General features: G+C 40.0%; 3 protein-coding genes across 10 annotated transcripts in view; 2 read left to right on the forward strand and 1 right to left on the reverse strand.

Moving 5' to 3' along the window:
• Positions 1-5: 5 nt before the first annotated feature.
• Positions 6-5,001, reverse strand: LOC111252250 (dnaJ homolog subfamily C member 2). Of its 3 annotated transcripts, none has more exons than XM_086993072.1 (7): positions 4,560-5,001; positions 2,515-3,838; positions 2,134-2,240; positions 1,777-1,898; positions 1,405-1,489; positions 1,091-1,206; positions 6-484 (listed from the first exon to the last, which is right to left on the reverse strand). In XM_086993072.1, the coding sequence occupies exons 1-7, from the start codon at positions 4,560-4,562 to the stop codon at positions 379-381; spliced, it is 1,863 nt and encodes a 620-aa protein (XP_086849198.1). In that variant the 5' UTR covers positions 4,563-5,001; the 3' UTR covers positions 6-378. The 3 variants fall into 3 exon arrangements, with proteins under 3 accessions (XP_086849198.1, XP_022665521.1, XP_086849197.1); XM_022809786.2 differs by having other exon boundaries at positions 2,509-3,838; positions 4,560-4,999; XM_086993071.1 differs by lacking the exon at positions 4,560-5,001 and having other exon boundaries at positions 2,509-3,838.
• Positions 5,002-5,283: 282 nt separating this feature from the next.
• LOC111252252 (uncharacterized) lies at positions 5,284-12,341 on the forward strand. 6 transcript variants are annotated; one of them, XM_086993097.1, is made up of 7 exons: positions 5,285-5,976; positions 7,332-7,435; positions 8,372-8,470; positions 8,678-8,833; positions 9,585-9,703; positions 9,849-9,951; positions 10,312-12,341. In XM_086993097.1, exons 3-7 carry the CDS (start codon positions 8,375-8,377, stop codon positions 10,396-10,398), a joined length of 561 nt encoding a protein of 186 aa, XP_086849223.1. In that variant the 5' UTR covers positions 5,285-5,976; positions 7,332-7,435; positions 8,372-8,374; the 3' UTR covers positions 10,399-12,341. The 6 variants fall into 6 exon arrangements, with proteins under 6 accessions (XP_086849220.1, XP_086849223.1, XP_022665525.1 ...); XM_086993098.1 differs by having other exon boundaries at positions 5,288-5,976; positions 8,681-8,833; XM_086993094.1 differs by lacking the exon at positions 7,332-7,435 and having other exon boundaries at positions 5,284-5,976; positions 8,375-8,470.
• Positions 12,342-13,940: 1,599 nt separating this feature from the next.
• The window catches only part of lic (dual specificity mitogen-activated protein kinase kinase lic), a 10,251-nt gene continuing 6,949 nt past the window's right edge, over positions 13,941-17,242 (forward strand). The window contains exon 1 of the mRNA XM_022811525.2: positions 13,941-14,510. Within this exon, the coding sequence (XP_022667260.1) occupies positions 14,498-14,510 (13 nt within the window). The 5' untranslated portion in view covers positions 13,941-14,497. The remainder of the gene's footprint in view (positions 14,511-17,242) is intronic.

Raw genomic sequence — 17,242 nt, forward strand, 5'->3', positions numbered from 1 at the left:
CGAACTATTATATTATAAATAGTGACATTTATTAAACGGACTCCACATTGTCTTCCCCATCTTGTTCCATACCTTTGTGTTAAAAACAATCTCCCCCCTCTCCGGCCATTTTTATTTAGAAATCACTCTCGTCATCGTTTTTCTATCTTCGAATATATAGCTTGTGTGACAACGCACCATTTGGTAACGTCGAAAGTAATTCATCGCATGTTAATAAACAATCAGGTAACGGCCAATATAAACAACGATGTAAACTAGGCTGGCATTGCATCTAGAAACCGTTTTCATCCTCAGTCTGCATACGTTTGTATATAATTATTTGTAACTCTTATTATCACTGCATTGTTGCTGTACAGGTCGTTTTGATTTTATTGGTTTTTACGACTTCGCCGCCGTCGCCGCCGCTGAAGCCGCAATAGCTGCCTTCTTGGCTTTCACTGTTTCGACCAGATCCTTGTAACGTTTCATACATTCCTTTTTACTCCTGAAATCAAATGAATAAAATGAAGAAACCATGATAATTACTATAACGCTTCATGCACTCGTTTTTATTCCTGCAAATCGAATTGATAAAATTGAGAAGCCGTACTAAATACTATAAACAATGTTAATGCCGAGCGAAAATAAAGAACATAAATGATAATTTTTGAACACACGAGTACGCGGGAAAAAGCTAGTTCGTACTATGATTTTTGTTACTGCTCGTACATCGGAGCTTCAAAAAAGACGCTTTTAGCAGCTGCGAAAAGTGGTATACTCATCAGCGTATTCGTTTTATGTACTCTAGCCGGTAGTTATTGCTTGTCCTTCATAAAGAGCATGCATAGCAAAGAGCGTATACATGATGACGATAGAATAACTTCATGTACGAAGTGCACTATTAGTCCAGAAAATATAATAGTATAAAACAACCTTCCTTTTTTTTCTAATAAATCCACTTTTTCATATAAACTTCAGTTTTAAAAACCTCTATATGTCACACATGTAAACATGCTCTATCTTAATACTATGCACAATGGCTAGGTTTGATTTAATAGATTGATAGATATTGACACAACTTCATGATCGTGGAAATATCCAATCAACTAACCTGTTCGGTAGAACTGATGCAATTTTGACCCATCTCTCAGCTCCCAGGGATGCTGGATACGTTTTTAGCGCCTGCTCCAGTAATTTTTGCTCTTCATTCGACCACGCCCGTGCAATCTGTCACGACCGTAAGCAATGAATAAGTGCATGACTGAATGTGTTACCCAAAGTATGTATCTTGTTCGTTTGCGGCCGGCCGTCCTTCGTCATCTCGCCCTCACAAGTTGTTTTTAAACAGTCTAACAATAGATGATTGCGTTGTCCTTCTTGGAATAAAATCGAAAACAATAGAGAATAGAGACAGTTAGTGCTTACCTCACTAATTGAGCTTAGTTTTTCCTGATGAACTCCAGCAATTGTTTCATCGCCTGTTCGCGCTGGTCTCAGATTTGCGGTGCAACTGCAATCCAAGCAGTAGAATAATAAGTTAACAAGCGATCTCCACTTTCAAAAGTTATCATTCATCATATGATAGTGTATTGCGGAGCGAGGACTTCATTTGTCAAACATCGCTGTCGTATAATCTCTATTATCTTTCCCGTAATAGCATACTTCATTTTATTAGAAGTAAACTCAGCTACACAAAGTAACTTAAACGAAATGAAACTTATTTTAAAGGTACATGTCATCGTTTGCTCGAAACATAACATGTATATAATACTTAGCGTACGACTTTGTTCTACATACCTTCCTCCATCTTGGCGATTTCCCAGGCCAAATTTTTGCATTTCTTTGGCTTTGTTAAGAACGTCTTTGGCATTTAACTTAACACCGCGGCCCGAATGTTGCGCTATATATTGAGCGACAACCTATAATTTTAAAAACAAATGTTAGTGATACGAAAATCGTCGCATCACCATTTAATTTTAAATTCATGGTCAGTAGACGCATTCATAATCTGCTTTAATTTTAAGATAAGGCATCGACATGGATTAGAAGCACTGATATATACCAATAGACTATAATAATTATTGTTTGTGCGACTTATTTGGAAATTCATCATCGTATTGTTAACGAATATGAGTTTGAAATTACTCGGCTTACCTCCCATCGATCAGTCGTACCAGCGGGAAAAAGATTGACTGCTTTTACAAGTAAATTCATTTCCTCTTGACTCCAGCCCTTCGAATTCGCAGGTCCACTTGAACCAGCTAATTGGTATGCATCACATAAAATGTGATAATGGACTATCAGTTAGTAAGTTTGTTCGATTTCACTTCTAAACAGATTCTGCAAATGTTGGTAAATTAACCTCATTTTCTAATTGTTTTGTCTTCGATTAGTCATTCGTGATCCCTCTATGACTTAACGACGTGAAATAACTGTTGACAGATATGTAAAACAATTTGCTGCTTTTAAGTTGAACCTATAAACAGCACCTTGACCTAACCCAATCATTCTGATTTTCACTATTCTTACCCGGACCTCCATTGATATTGGTTCCCTTCATGGCGCCCTGCAGCGTTTTCATCTTCTCTCTCTCAAGTAGTTCCTCGAGTGTTGAGACTGCCTTATCAAAAACAGCTCGCCGCTCACTTATTGCCGTCTTGGCGTGCATCTCTTCATTGATTTTCGTAAGGTCTTCTAACGGAAGTACACGGACAATTTGGTCAACACGTTCAAGATTCTTGACGAATTCGGCCGAACCTATTTCCGCAAAGTTGCCCGCTTCCGCGCACATCGATTCGAATTGTTTCTTTTGTAATTTTTGTTCCTGCTTTAAAGCGTCGCGAGCCTTTTTCTCCTTCTCTCGGGCTGCCTTTTCAGCCATCTCTTCTTGCTCCCGTTCAAGTCGAGCAGCCTCCTCTTGCTGACGACGTTCTGCCTCCTCGGCGAGTTGCTTCGCGCGGGCTTCATCTAAATGACGTTTCTTCGCTTCCTCTTTAGCTCTTTTTGCTTCGTCTTTAAACTTCTTAATTCGGGGATCACATTTCATGGCATTATCGACCAGCTGAAGGATTCTTTTCGTTTCATCTTTCCTGAGTTTCTCTCGTTGCACTCGATTCTCTCGTTCAATCCAACGGCGTTCGTCGCGGTTCTCTCCTTTTTCCTTGTCCTCTTCGTCGAGGTAAGAATACTCGCGCCAGGATTTAAAATCGTACCAGAAATTATAGAACTCGTTAACCTCATCCTGAGTCGCTTCAGGCCCGCCGAGAGGCGGCGCATGGGGTTTAATCGACCATCGGGCGTTCCGCTCGAAAACAGGGGTAAATACGGCAAAGAAATTTGCTTTATTCTCTTCGCTGACAATAGGTACTGAGTCGTCGAACGTTGCATCAACCGAATCATAGGATCGGCGAAGTTTTGGATTACTGAGCAGGTCGTGTGCCCGAGTTATACAAGAGAAGTAATCGGTATCAATGTTATCAACTTTTTCGCCCATAGCTGCTCGTTTGTCCGGATGGTGCGATAAGACCTTTCGCCGAAACGCAGCCTTGATTTCGCGCTCGGTAGCATAGAAGCGACGATTCTGAAGGCCCAGGACGTGATAGTGGTCCTGCTGTTTCCACTCTTTTGGATCAAGTCCGCGCAAGTACTTCACTTCTTCAGGGGTCTCTTCAACCACGATTTCAGTGTCCTCTTCTTCGTCATTATCACTTTCCGCTGTTGAGTCCTTCTGTCCTCGACAGTTGAACCGCACTTCGTACTGTCGACCCACAGGTTCAAACTGAATCGGTTCGAAGTCAAGAAGTTTGCCAAAGGTACCACTAGTGTCATTCTCACTAGCGGGACCCAAACACAGCAGCATCTGAAAAGAGTGATTTGATTGTATTTTCGACTTTTGTCCCAAACATCTTTCTCAGTTTGGCGATCAACGTCATGATTAGTGATGACTTGGTCATTGCAGTTAGATTTAAATTATATTCTGTCTTCTTTGGCTCTGTTTCAATGATTTTAGCTAACGGACGTTAACAACAATGATAGTAATGCAAGCGCATGCCTCGCTGAGGTTGAAACGTTCGCGTCTAATTGAAGCTAACATGACGATAATAATCAGCCGAATATCCCATTGAAATGATCCAATATTTTGATTTGACACTAGATTTCACTCCACCACCACAATGATTTTATGCACAAAGCTGACATGGACGCTACTTTACTTCCTTCAACATACGCAAGAACCCAAACACACATGCATTTATAGTACAAATTTGTAACAGATCTTAAATGGTAACGCTGTTAAGTTGACCGTACGTTTGGAGGATTTGATACGCTCTATTTTCAACCCGAACATGGAAGCAAGCGCAAAGTCCAACTTGTACGAGGAACATGATCTGTGGCATTATATATTCTGGACACAGTGAACCGCAAACGATTCTACTATTTATCAAGTATTGTATTACAAATGAAAATGGCAGAACATGCAACGCATTTTCGTCATACGAATACGCGCACGATATGGAGCGTGGCTGGCTTTTGGTATTATGTATACACAATGAGTGAATGACAATTCAAATTAGGCCATTTACCATAAACGAGCTCCCACAGTTTCTACAGTACTACAAGTCAACGTTTGTCTTCTTTTTTACTCTGCTCAGTATCGAAGCTTCGCTGTTGTGCCTGCCTTCAGCTCGCTGCAGAAATAGTCACAGATATCCACGTTCGTCAGTTCGGAGTCGATAACCGCCTCTGATAGCGATACTCAGACACAAGCTAATGTATCTAACTAGCACACCAGAAATATCCAGCGAACAGAACACGCTATAAGTAAACAGTAGCGTTTACGCAGAACCGGAAACAAATGCCAGAATAGCCCGCTTAAATGTGCGAGAGCGACGCCAGCATAACACCTTCACCAGCTTTGTGTACATAGGAAACACTCAGCAAGACTGAATTAACAACAGTAATAGAACCACCGCATATTCACTGTAGCGCGCACACGGGTAAATCGAACGTGTGCTTAACTAGCTGGTCGAAGCAGCCAGGCTCTTTGGCGGAAGTGGGGACCTAATCGGCAGTGGTGGCTAGGGATAACCTGTGCCTCAAGAGCACTTGTTGATCGATATGATATTATATGATAAATAGCAACTCGGTATTCATTATCTTATACCTAATATTATTAACTACAGGAGCAAACCCCTTTGAAGCCCTCTCTATTTAGCCACACTCTCCTCTTGGTTCTCACCGCTTGTAAGGAAACGGCGCCAATGACAAAGCCGCATCGAGGATTGGTTTCACCGAGCTGCATTCACCCGCTACTCGGAGATTAAGATTGCTTTTGCCACTGGCGCATCTCGCTGTTCAGTCAAACGCAATGAACCACAGCAATAACAGCGATGGGCCCAATCGGTGCGATCTTCCGCTGATTTGTATATGCGACTGACGGTGTTCCCACAGTGGACAAAGCAATTAAATACACACGAAGATATTCTAGGTATACAACGACCTGTGTGTTCATCAAGCAGCGCTGCTTCTTACCTGGGAGTGCGTCTCGCTGTCTCTTTGGCCTGCGCTATTCCAAGGAAGGGCCGCTCCGTCCCTTTAAATACACGTCGTTGCTGTTACGTCGTGATAAGAGTGTCACTATAGGGGGTTTGTAGTTTGCAGGAGTGGCAGTGGTGCTAGTGATGGCGGTGGTGAAACTACTGTCCAAGTTAGTACTGTCGTTCTACTTACGTATGTTGCCGTCATTTTGCCGTACGAGTACCTGCTGATACGTAACTGCTGTATAAAAAACAGCTGCTTACAGCAAGGGCCAGCTGCCGAGCAGGAAGTTGGAGTTCGCCTTCGAATCGAATCGGATTGGATACACATCGTTGATCAGTTGCTGCTATTCGATGTGAGAAGTACAGAGTAATCATACTGCTATGTGCCGCGTCCCGGGACAACGACTAGCGCGAGAGAGCCACTGGGCTGGAAGTTTTCAACGCGATGCAGACTCAAGCGGTATTCATAGTTTTGTGCATGAACGCGTATTCCAGACCTGGACATAAATAACCGACATATAATTTCTTTCTATTAAAAGAACGTTAAAGAGCCCGATAAAGAAGAAAGGGGTAATTAACAAAAAAAAATCGGCAAAGCGCGTTTGTTTAATTTCCTACGGCTGATCGTCGAAGAGTACATAATAATAAGAAATATATATATAAACCAGGTGACAGGAGGCCAATAAGATATTTAGTGCGTATTTGTTCGTAAAATATTAGAAATGATAATGGATCACGGAATGCTTTCTAAATCCTTGCTTATTACTCGTTAATCGTAATAATTTTTGCATCGATCATTTCCAGATTAACAAAGTAAGGTTTGTTTAATTGAAGTACGTTTGATTATTTTCATTGAACGCATTAATGGATGAAGTACAACTTAGTTAATAGGTTGTCATTGGCCCAAATCGCGTTCACCGATCAACTAAGTTAGACAGTTAGCGACTAAAGAATTCCCACCGCTTGTATAGCAATTTAATAAGGAATGCGTAAGATACGCGCTTAACTCAATAATTATGATTCGAGAATTCTCGTGTATCCGTTCCGTTGCGTGCAACTCTAGCGATTCGCTGGCATATTCCTCGTTTTTCATTTTGATTTGCCGCCCTTTTAAGTGCTTCATGAAGGTAATTAGCAGTGTCTATTTGCTCACTAGAATTTGTGACTACGAAGTTGTTACTGTACCCGTCTGTTCGTTGTCATATCTCGGCGGCTTGGTAGTCATATGAAGCTAGGATCGGCTGGGATAAAACCCGCCAATTACCCTCGAGATCTTACATCGTTTTTAGTGGCTTATCAATATGGTGTAACAATAATGTTTCGTGGTTAAGTTTCGAGGTATGTGAGGCGATCTAGTTTCTAACTAAACTAGGTGCAAACACATCGCGTTATGCTGGAAGAGACCGTCAGCCGTTTAAAGAACAACGACCTGAAATTCGAAATGTTCAGTACTAACTGTATGGTAGAGAAAATGAGGGAACTTTTTTTATTTGGCTATATACTTATCATAATTCTCTACTTGATTGCTAGAAATTATTTTTGCATGGTGAGTGGTTATTTAGTTTTTTTTCTAAAGCCCTTAAAAATAACTGTGAATGAGTTGAGTAGATGGTTCTCGCTAAGAAAATGTATATCTTTTGGGTTGCGGGTAACCGCAACATTGAACACGCAGCACGTTGTGGGGTTATGTACTCTGTGAGCGTACATGGCCTACATGTTTCCTGCATGGTACGGACTGGAAGAGGCGAGCTGTTTTAAGCGACGTCAGGCAGTATCGGACGTAAAATAAGACGAAACGTTTTTCTGTTATTAAAGGAACTCTTACCTGCAAGGTTTTTATCACGCTAAACGAAGACGGCGCATTATGTTTGACTTACATTTCTGCGATTTACATTACGTGACCAGCAAAGAAGGTGTTGGTAAGAAATGGCCAAACACGTTTATTGGTTGTCTCAATTTACATATCAGATAGGAACGAGAAGCTGCACCAGTTCATATGGCCATCATTTTGTCGGCTCGCGAAATGACCTCCATCCCATAACACCGTCCTTCGTTTAGTGTAGCAAGTACGATGCCTCTGAAGTACCTCTGAACACAAATAAAGATATCTTTAGTATTAAAGAATGAGCTTGTATATGATTGCACAAAGATATATGATTGCAAAAGTGGCCTTGTGATTCCTCAACAAAGATCGTGCGGTCCATACATTAGGTTAATTGTTTGGGCTGAATGGAGCCCACTCCACAAGTTGGTGTGAATCTCGATCGGAAAGTTGGATCGAGTTTAAGCCTCCTGTGAAAATGTGTTTCTCTAGACAGCGTCGTTAATTCGTTACCACGAAACTTACATTAGGTTATATAGTTTGTGATTAGATGCACTTGTCTATGCTTAATAGGTTGGTCACTAATAAACCAGAAATCCTAGAAAATCCGTGCTATCATCTATTATGTGTGAGTCTTTCCTTTGGTTTGTTAACTTCGCGATCTTTGTCCTTTGGCTTTTTCAATTAGGTAACTATTGTTTGAAAACCGCACAAGTAAAGTCCGAAAATAAGATGCTTCGTCTCCCATTATAACAGAAATAGCTGCCTGCCACACATAGTACTTTGCATATGAACAGGGAAAAATCACCCATTTTCTTTGGGTTCTTTTTCTCTAACCCAAATATTGTTTCACATAAAATTGGTTCGGTCTCGTGTTTTAGAGACCGATGATATTTGGCTAGTCAAACCATCTCACATAACGCTGCGATTGATCTGAAAAGCGTATATTATTTGACCTGTTTTTGTCACTTACTAAAATCGTTGACGTTGTAGATGCTATTAAATCTGACTGAGTATAATTGTCGTGTTTCAGAAGATGGGAGCCATTCGCGTGACTCCGCTCGACGAAGTTCTCAAAACAAAGTCTCTCAAGAAAAAGTCAGAAAGCAGTTCAAAGGCTTTGGCTCTAGGGGTGAGATCTATGACTGAGTATATCAGTTTTGATCATACTGGCGCACCTTCGCCAGACCCATAGACGATAAAAAAAACATGTATTATTCATTACCATTTGTTGTTTGTGCATTTTTAATAGATTCGTATAATATTCGGCAGTCATTTACTTGTCTTGTATGCGCTCGATTCACGCAGAATTTGCCCGTGACTTATTCCGTTCTTTCAGCAGGAAATACGCCTATCTCCTGGGGGCGTTCAACTGCGGTTAGCCGCTTCACAGAACGGCAATGTGCCTCCCGGATTTTCTGTCCCTTCGACGTTGTCTAACAGCAAGCTTAAGGCGCTTGCATATCGGCCAGTGCCACGCAGAAGTCGGGAACAGGTTGGTACTATTAAGGCCAAAATTTGCATCTACTGCAAACACATACTATTGCAATACATAAGACTACGATTCCACAGTTTTGCTGTAAAATCGTAGTTTTATGCGTATCGTTGATAACGTAGTTTTTGTTTGTGTCATTGCACCGACATCAAATATGTCACCGCTTACGGGGATGGCTACTAAATGAATGTCGAGGGGCAAAATGCTATGAATATGCTATCACGTAGCATAAAGTTTTATTCGTGCAAGTGTTCGAAATATCCGTAAGGAATGATCACAAGGTCGTTTTAAGCTATTTTTATTTGCTGGCTATACGCCTGACATCATCAGAAGCCATCTGTTCAGTAATACTCAAAAATTATTCCTGACTTAACCACTGACGATAATTTTCTGATATTTATTTTGCGTATATGTCACAAGTTTACTTATAATGATTAGGCACTTTCAGCTCCTCGATGTCATAGGGGGTGAGCTATGAAAAAATGAATACTTCACATATATTATTTTTCTATATTCACATTAAGGCTACGGTTTTTGTTGCAGACAAATATGTTGTTTATTTGTAGGTGTCTGCCGGGAAAGGCGCGCGTTTTTAAATAAATTGTGTGTTTAAGTTACTATATACTATAATTGTTTTCTCTCGGACCTACTTTAAGGGCTATGTTACGGGAGCACCAGACATAATACTACACTTAGGCTATTCTGTTGTTATCTATACCGTTTTAAACCGCAATAACTTCTGTCCTTTCAGGAAACTAAAGACGCGTTCATGCTGGCTCTTGGCCTTCGCCCACTACATGCGCCGCTGCCAGCGCCAATCACCAAAGCCCAAGTTGCCAATGTGCTTGGTGGTACAAAAGCTATTAAAAGGTAGGGAGCGTCCCTGTAGAGGCTTCCTGGAGAAACTCATTCCTATGTTAATCTAAAGTATCCGTTGTTTCCTCCTACTGCCGTCTATTTACGTGCCATTGTATACATTGTTGAACTGAAACGTTTAAAGCACAATGCTTTACAGCTTTCTTCGTAGTCCGGTGACTCCATTGCCGCGGGTCGCCTGTATGGCTTCATACCTTCGTCATAAAGGAGCGCTCGTCCAGTTTACCCCACCATCTTCTCAGGTAGTGAAATGGCACCCCAATCTCGAGCTATGATCTGCTTTGATGTTGTTCCTTAATGTATAAATTTTTTGCGATACATGGTCAATTTGTAATTTACCTGACGCACTGTACGAATCTTCAAATATTTTTTTTTTGCTAAACAACAACAATGCAAACTTTGTATTGTGCAATCGTATGCAGTAGCTAGATGTCAACTGGCAATAGTGATTTTTCGGCCGATAATATCCTTTTAAGGTATGGTCTAACAAAGCTCAATGTATTAGTTTCAGTTTACAATCAATCATTCACAGACCTCGCGTACTCGTATTTATTAACTCCTGTTTACAGTCATCGTAATTGTCTTACATTTCGAATTTACAGGCAAAACCCAAGACAGCAAAGAGCGGCAAAGCTAAAAAGACCCAACCGAAGTATGTGGGGAAGACGAAACCTGCTTGTACAAAATAACGTTGCGTAACAGATCTATGTACAGGCGTCATGATAACGCAATGATGATGCAGCAGCTTGTATGATAGGTTAGGCACGAATGCTTAGCCCTGTACAAAATATGAACCGTTATGAGTATATGAGCGCTTCGTTCATTCCGTTTCAGAAGTTTGTACAAATATATTATATAATGTAACGATACACCCTATATACATATAGATGGTAAATGACAATCGACTTTGTATGGAAAGGCTCTTTATTCAACATTCTAATAACAATAGATTTTCTTTAGCGGGGCTTGTCTTCCCGTTAATGAATGGGATACGAGAAGTTCCGCTTAATTTCGTAAAAAGAAAGAATTTTCTTTGTATCCTTTGCTCGCCTGCGGCTCATTTCTTTTCTAAGTGAACATCGAGCTAGGCGAATGTAGAATCCGCCTACAAGAAGACAGATTAATGCAAAAGTCTTCAAAGTCGAAGCCAAAGTCCTGAATGGAAGCGAGGACGATACCACAAGGTACCTATGCATGGGCTCTGAAAAAGGGCTAGGTTTGCATTCTATTAAAGATTGTTTCAAAACGACGAGAGTCAAACTTGAAAGGTCTCTCAGGTTGTGGTGGTGGCCTTGTAAACTATAAATCAAAAAAGCACGATGACCGTTGTCGATACAAACATTTTATTTTTTTTGGGAAGTTAAATCACGTGTTAACTCTTTCGATTGCTTTCAGGCATTTTACTGTTTGTTTCACAAGCTATGGGCGTTGAATAGCTGAATATTTAGTAATTTATTCTCAATTATTTGTTTAACAGAAATCCTATTCCATAAAATTTTCAAGGATAAGCCTGCTACCGGGTTACGCAACTATAAATAATGTTTTCTTGGCGTAACAGATTTATGTCTTCAAAAAAAATGACCACAAGTTTGTTCCTCGTATGAAAGAAATACAAATTACTTACGAAATCACCTGCGCTATGGAAATGCGCAGAGGTAAGAGATCTATGTAAGAAATTATTTTATTTACTTTATTGGACTCGATAAAAGTTTCTATTCAATTTCGGATTTCTTACACCGTTTAGCGGATCCTTGCATGATACTATCTTATTTAGCATTTTTCGTTTAATTCTAGTTACCTACGTTTTCTGATCTTGGGCGAAAATCGCAGAACTTTATTCATACCAGAACAGCTTGCTTCTTCTTGGAAAGTTACCGGAGAACTGGGCTAAATTTGATCGGTGCTGGTTGAAACAGTTGGCTTTTAGCAACCTTCGAGTGTCATATCAGTTTATATAGTATAGACAGTCTAAAGGGTTGTTTACGTAGTCAGTACCTTCGACGAGATGCGAGAGCAGTAATACATATCTGTAGGTCGTTAAAAGAGCCACACCTATCTAGAAAGAGAGGAAAAGTATAACCTTCCTGAATATACAAAGTGAAATACTTCACCATGCGGAAATAATTGTAGCAGGAACACGTGTAGTATTATGCATACAGAAATGTAGAAACAATTTAGTAATGAATTATTGTGACTGTTTCGTAAATATATAAAATAAAAATAAATACATTTCGTAAGTTTCGTAAATATTATGAAAGAATTTAAGAATTATATAAAGACTGAACTGACTTGATTCTATGACCAGAACAAACCAGTTCCGCCTTTCAATATATATTCGGTCCGTTTTTATACCGAATATTCCACTTGTGGCGTGCCCGGTATATTCAAATGTTCTAGCGGGATATTATTTTTCTTTTGGCTAGTCAAAAGGGCAAGTGGCTCCCACATCAGCAAAGTCAGGAGGGACAGCTGCCAGCGTGTTAATGGACGTATTTTTTCAAAAAAGAAGCACAGAAAGTGAGGCAAATATGTATGTATAGAAGCAGACGTTGAAAGATATGTAAATGTACAGGAACTCTGTTGCGCATGTTGATACCAGTCGTATATAATAAAAGAAGTCTTTTAATGGGAAGATATTGTTTATTGTATTTTTCTGATAAGTTCATTAGGTTCGTGGTCTTCATGTGTTTTCCAAATAAGCTGATAGAACTCGTGCACTGCAAACCGTGTTATGTTAAATTTTGTTCGCTCGTTTACAGTCGCCGTCGATTTTAGCTCGGCTAAAAAATAAAAGACCTACATAGATCTTTTTGCTCGTATAAATATCCTACAAACCTTTGAAAGCTGAACATTTTTTGCATATCATCGATGAGTATTAGAGTGTTAGTCTACGAAGTTACCAAGGAAAAGAATACAATTCAGGTTTAAAAATTCGAGGAGTAAACATGGGAACAAACATGTACAGTCATCTCTTGTTCCGCGAAGCACTCTTCGTAATCGACGTTTACAGAGTAGCTCACCTTCGATTTGAAATGATACCTAGTTCAATAAAAGTGAACGTTGGAATTGGTGTCACGTATTACTTGCGATTCTTTAATACCCCTCATCTAAAAACGTGATATAACCAAGCAGGTATTTCCCTTTAGTTTGTTAAGCACTAGAATATGTTGATCTGGTTCTGGAAAATAAACGATAATTAAATCGACTCACTACCCGACGTAATGTCTTTAATGGTTTTCTTTATGACTTAAAATTTGATGAAACTTTAAGCCAGTGATTCCAGTTAGTGTTTCCTCTAGGAGAAATAGATTAACCTTATCAACCAACCGTTATATATAAGAAGGAGGATATGCTTCCGTCGCCTTGATTTTTGGCCTGCGTCTTTTTTATAAATTGAATTAGCTTCAGGCCAGTTTTGCACTTCCATGAAAAATGAAGCATTGTTTCAAATGACGTAATCCTGTGATCGAAAAAACCCATCGGGCTATAGCTGCTACCGTTTATAGAAAGCTAATCTTGTTTCCTTGCCTTCTATTAAATTAAGCTTCTAGTATTAAGATTTAGATGGACGAGATAAGAGCTACGTTTTACTTAGCAAAGTCACTCGGTAGAAAATTGCTATTGCATAAGTGAAATTAGATCAGTCCAATGGTCTATGGCGTTATCTACTAGCACATGTCGGCTGGTAACTGGAAATAGCATCCGCATGCTCGTAGACTACTACCGATTAGTGCAAATACGCGAAAACGGTCACAAATTTTTAATCAGCGATCATGATTTCAGTCGAACTATAAATATGTGTTTATTATATCTTGTCGCACGAGGTTATCCTTAACAGCTAAAGCATTTAGTAACGACTTTTCGACAATAAGTTTTCCTTGGTCACATGCGAGGCCTTTGTTATTGCAATACATAGTACCTAAACACGTTTTTTTTTATTAGAACACAGAAGCTATTTGGTATGAATGCTCTGCAGAGACAAACATTTCGTTGCGTTTTTATCACTTCTTTTCGAAGGTCTATCGCCGTAAAAGTATTAATTAAGCTGCATGTAGATCTAGCAAATCTTACTACAATATGACTGCATGTAGACTTGTTTTAAACTTAGAGTTACTATACTGTTGTGATAACTCACTGCCGGAGATTGGCGCCAGGCACGACTAACTACGGTGCGCATTTTTGAAGCAGACGAATTTTCCGTCTGTTTACACCAACGTCTACTATTCGAATTTGGCCTTCTTTGCTACCAACAGCCACCCAGCGGCGCAGTTTTTGCTGTTAGTAGCTATTCAATGAGCAGCTTGTGAAGTCCTCTGGTGTGATAATTGCCTTTATGGTTAATACTGCTGATGACTGTAGTTTCTAACTAAATGCCAGGTGAAGTGCCATTGACGGGAGTGCGGAGAGGAATGGGACAAAGAGCGCTTGCAAGGAATTGTTCTATTTATGCTGTTATTACTGTTATGAAGTATATATTAGATTGCATATATTAGATTGCTATCGGTGGGGTACGTACGGTTGCTCGGGAGCTTGCGCGGTACCTTTTTCAAGGCCGATTCTACCCACAAACTACTAATTTGTGGTGCTTGTGCTGATTGTGACAGAAACAATAACAAGAAATGTCCTAAATTTCTGTGTATATGTATGTATATGTGTACACTACTGTGTACCCGGCTAGCTGAGGCTCAATGAACCACAGAAACAGGCTCTAACACAGCGACCGTCGAGTGTGAACCTCATCAGCGATATGATCGTCTCATACCGTGAAACACCGAGACGCAAGAAACAATGAGTAGACAAGGTAAGAGGGTGTTAGCAAGGCACCATATCTCGTTCTTATACCTATAAGAATTGTGTTCGTAAGCAATGAAAACAGCGACAATGTTTTTCTTATTGCGCTAATTGTCGTTATCGTCGTTTGGTAAAGTTCTCCTCAAACACAAAAACAACAACAGCAACAACAACAAGGTGTCAGTGACCACTGACGGAATAAGCAATTAAGACAGGGGTAAAGTTCGTCATTCGACCTTTTACGAGATGTTACGTTACACCGGGATGGCCTATCAAGCCAGATAAACTAGTAGTCGTAGTGCCCAGGCGGCAAGTAAATATTTGAACCTTTGCGTTCGAGTAGTACTTCTTGATCATCTCGAATATGAATTACAATAATGCGTCCAACAATTGGGTGTTCGGTCGCGATGAAGATCTAGTCGACCGCGCTGTATTTTACACGCATGTTTTGTGGTCCGCCCGAAATCCTCTCTTGTATAACTGCGCGGGCTCATTCTAGGTGACGAAAGGTGAGTAGTTTCTCCTAGAGTATTCGGGAGGCATCAAAACTAATCTTATAACTGGCAGCGCACGAACTAGCTCGTCTTCCCGCTGATGCGAAAGCGACCGTGACAGGCAATAACAGGCGACTGTGATTTTCTGAGTTGAGTACGAACAGCACCAGAGACGATTTTGTTAGTTGCGTTGATTCTGGTGAGTCAAATATAGAATGAATGGTACGTTCTTTTTTGTGCGTTCATTTTACTGATAATGATAGCACAGGCGATGGCCGAACGTAGAAGCGCAACTCCCCATTAGAGCTTTGAGAAGATTAGAGCACCAGCAAACTTTCGGAAGGAAACGCTTCATTTTGGTGTCTTGCTAAGAACATTTCGAAGATATAGGGGCTGGTCGGTGCTAATTGTGCTTTTTGGATGATGGGACTTCATAATAAAACGATATATCTAGATACTGGGTGAAAATGTGCATCGGATATTTCTCCTTTATGACTCACATTCTCATTAGCAGTTTAATACAAAGACAGTTCTGTGCTATTCAAGTTACGTAAATATGGGGATTTTATTCAGCTAGTATCTAGATCATTAGAGTTTTTATATAAAGGAGAACTCCCTTTAAAAGGTACCGTATTGAAATTTTTTAGTACCGAGCACTTCACCAAATCTTTACGTTTTATTTGGCTAGATATAGATATCTCTGCTGGTTATTTGAACTTGTTTATCTGTTGTTAATCAGAATTTTATTTAGTGCACTCAGTGGTTCGAATAGGTGCTGTTCAGAATTCAAGTGTGTACTAAGGAGCTAGCTTAAGCTGTTCCAGGCTTGTTCACATACAAAACACTTCCGTAGACAGATGGCGCTTTCTCAAGGAACCTTGACAGCTGACAGGATAGACGTGATGTTTTGTAGCGTTAATCAAGTTTATTCAGAATTAATTCTGTAACAATGTAAGGTTTTGAACTTATCATATAGCGAGATTTTTCTGTTATAATTTTTCTTCTTTCGACTTAATGTTGGTACGTAATTCAACATTGACGATTAAGAACTTTGCAACACGGACACATCGGACATGCGAGTGCCCTCATTAAACGAGTTGGTCGCACGCGATGTAAGAGAATTAGACAAAAACATTCCATTTTGCTTTTAGGGTCATCCAGAAGGGATCTTGTCCTCCTTCGCCTAAGCAGTTCTTAAATAATAAATTTCTTTTAAAGAATATTGCCGATACTTCTCCCGACAAGGGCTGAATACTTGCTGTGGTTAATGAGTACCGGCAAATACTGACCTGGATAAACTATTGAAGATGCGAATTCTAGTTTCCTTGCCCACTGCACCTGTGAAATTCGGGATGCTGGCATTGTCGCACCAACGCGCTGACATATATCAAATTTGCGACAGTGCTAGAAATAGAATGCTCTATGATCTGTAGATCATAAAGAGGCTAGCGAAAATGCATGGCATTTTGTTGTTGACACCAATCAGGGTTCGCAGGTATCCAGTTGATGTCATGCGGAATAAACCACCGCTAATATGTGACATATTGCATCATATTTACCAATAATTGTATGGTTCTTCTGCCAGCAGCGATTGACAATGACGCTCGACCTTTAAACTGTTAGAAAGAACCATGGACCTTCCTGTTGTCACTGGAATACGCTGTTAGTGGCTGGCCATGTGAGAATTTATGGGGGTAGTCTTGATGGTGTGATACATTTTGATCGGGACAAGAAATTCCTAGTGTATCATCTATAGGAGCTCCGAAGTAACACATATTCGCTTGGATTCGCAGATTTTTTAACTGAAATTTTATAGCTGAAGCCTACACTTATTTAAATAAGCTTGCCCGTCTAGATTACCTATCTACGGTTAATACCTGGTAATTTTTCGAAACGTACCGAGCTCTATATGCAAGCCTTACTTACAGTCAATATTATTTCCCTCAAAACTGTGGGCTAGACGTCTATCGAAGAGCGAACAACCCTAGTGTTTGAACTACAATTTAAAAAGGAGATATATTACTTACACGAGTAAGAAAGCCTTATAAGGAACAACTAGATCTTTGCTACCTAAGACCCTGCCGGGAATCTAAGGAGTAAAAAACATGTAACAAATCGGATAAGCTGTGGTTAATCGAAATTATTAGTTCGTCGAAACCTAAACACGACGGAAGTTTCTTAGTTTGTAGATCAAGTCCCACTTGCTCAAAAGTCCATACCATTCAAGTGCAGGGGTATCTCATACCAT

This window comes from Varroa destructor, unplaced genomic scaffold, assembly GCF_002443255.2.
Source record: "Varroa destructor unplaced genomic scaffold, Vdes_3.0 BEIS01000006.1, whole genome shotgun sequence".
Taxonomy (NCBI): Eukaryota; Metazoa; Arthropoda; class Arachnida; order Mesostigmata; family Varroidae; genus Varroa; species Varroa destructor.

Bases quoted from the DNA above. Each gene is read 5' to 3' on its own strand.
- LOC111252250 (XM_022809786.2), bottom strand. The intron at 2,241-2,508 runs GTAAGAATAGTG...CATACCAATTAG, and splicing joins CAATATCAATGGAGGTCCGG to CTGGTTCAAGTGGACCTGCG. The intron at 1,490-1,776 runs GTATGTAGAACA...CTTGGATTGCAG, and splicing joins AATCGCCAAGATGGAGGAAG to TTGCACCGCAAATCTGAGAC.
- LOC111252252 (XM_022809790.2), top strand. The intron at 8,471-8,677 runs GTGAGATCTATG...CCGTTCTTTCAG, and splicing joins CAAAGGCTTTGGCTCTAGGG to CAGGAAATACGCCTATCTCC. The intron at 8,834-9,584 runs GTTGGTACTATT...CTGTCCTTTCAG, and splicing joins CACGCAGAAGTCGGGAACAG to GAAACTAAAGACGCGTTCAT.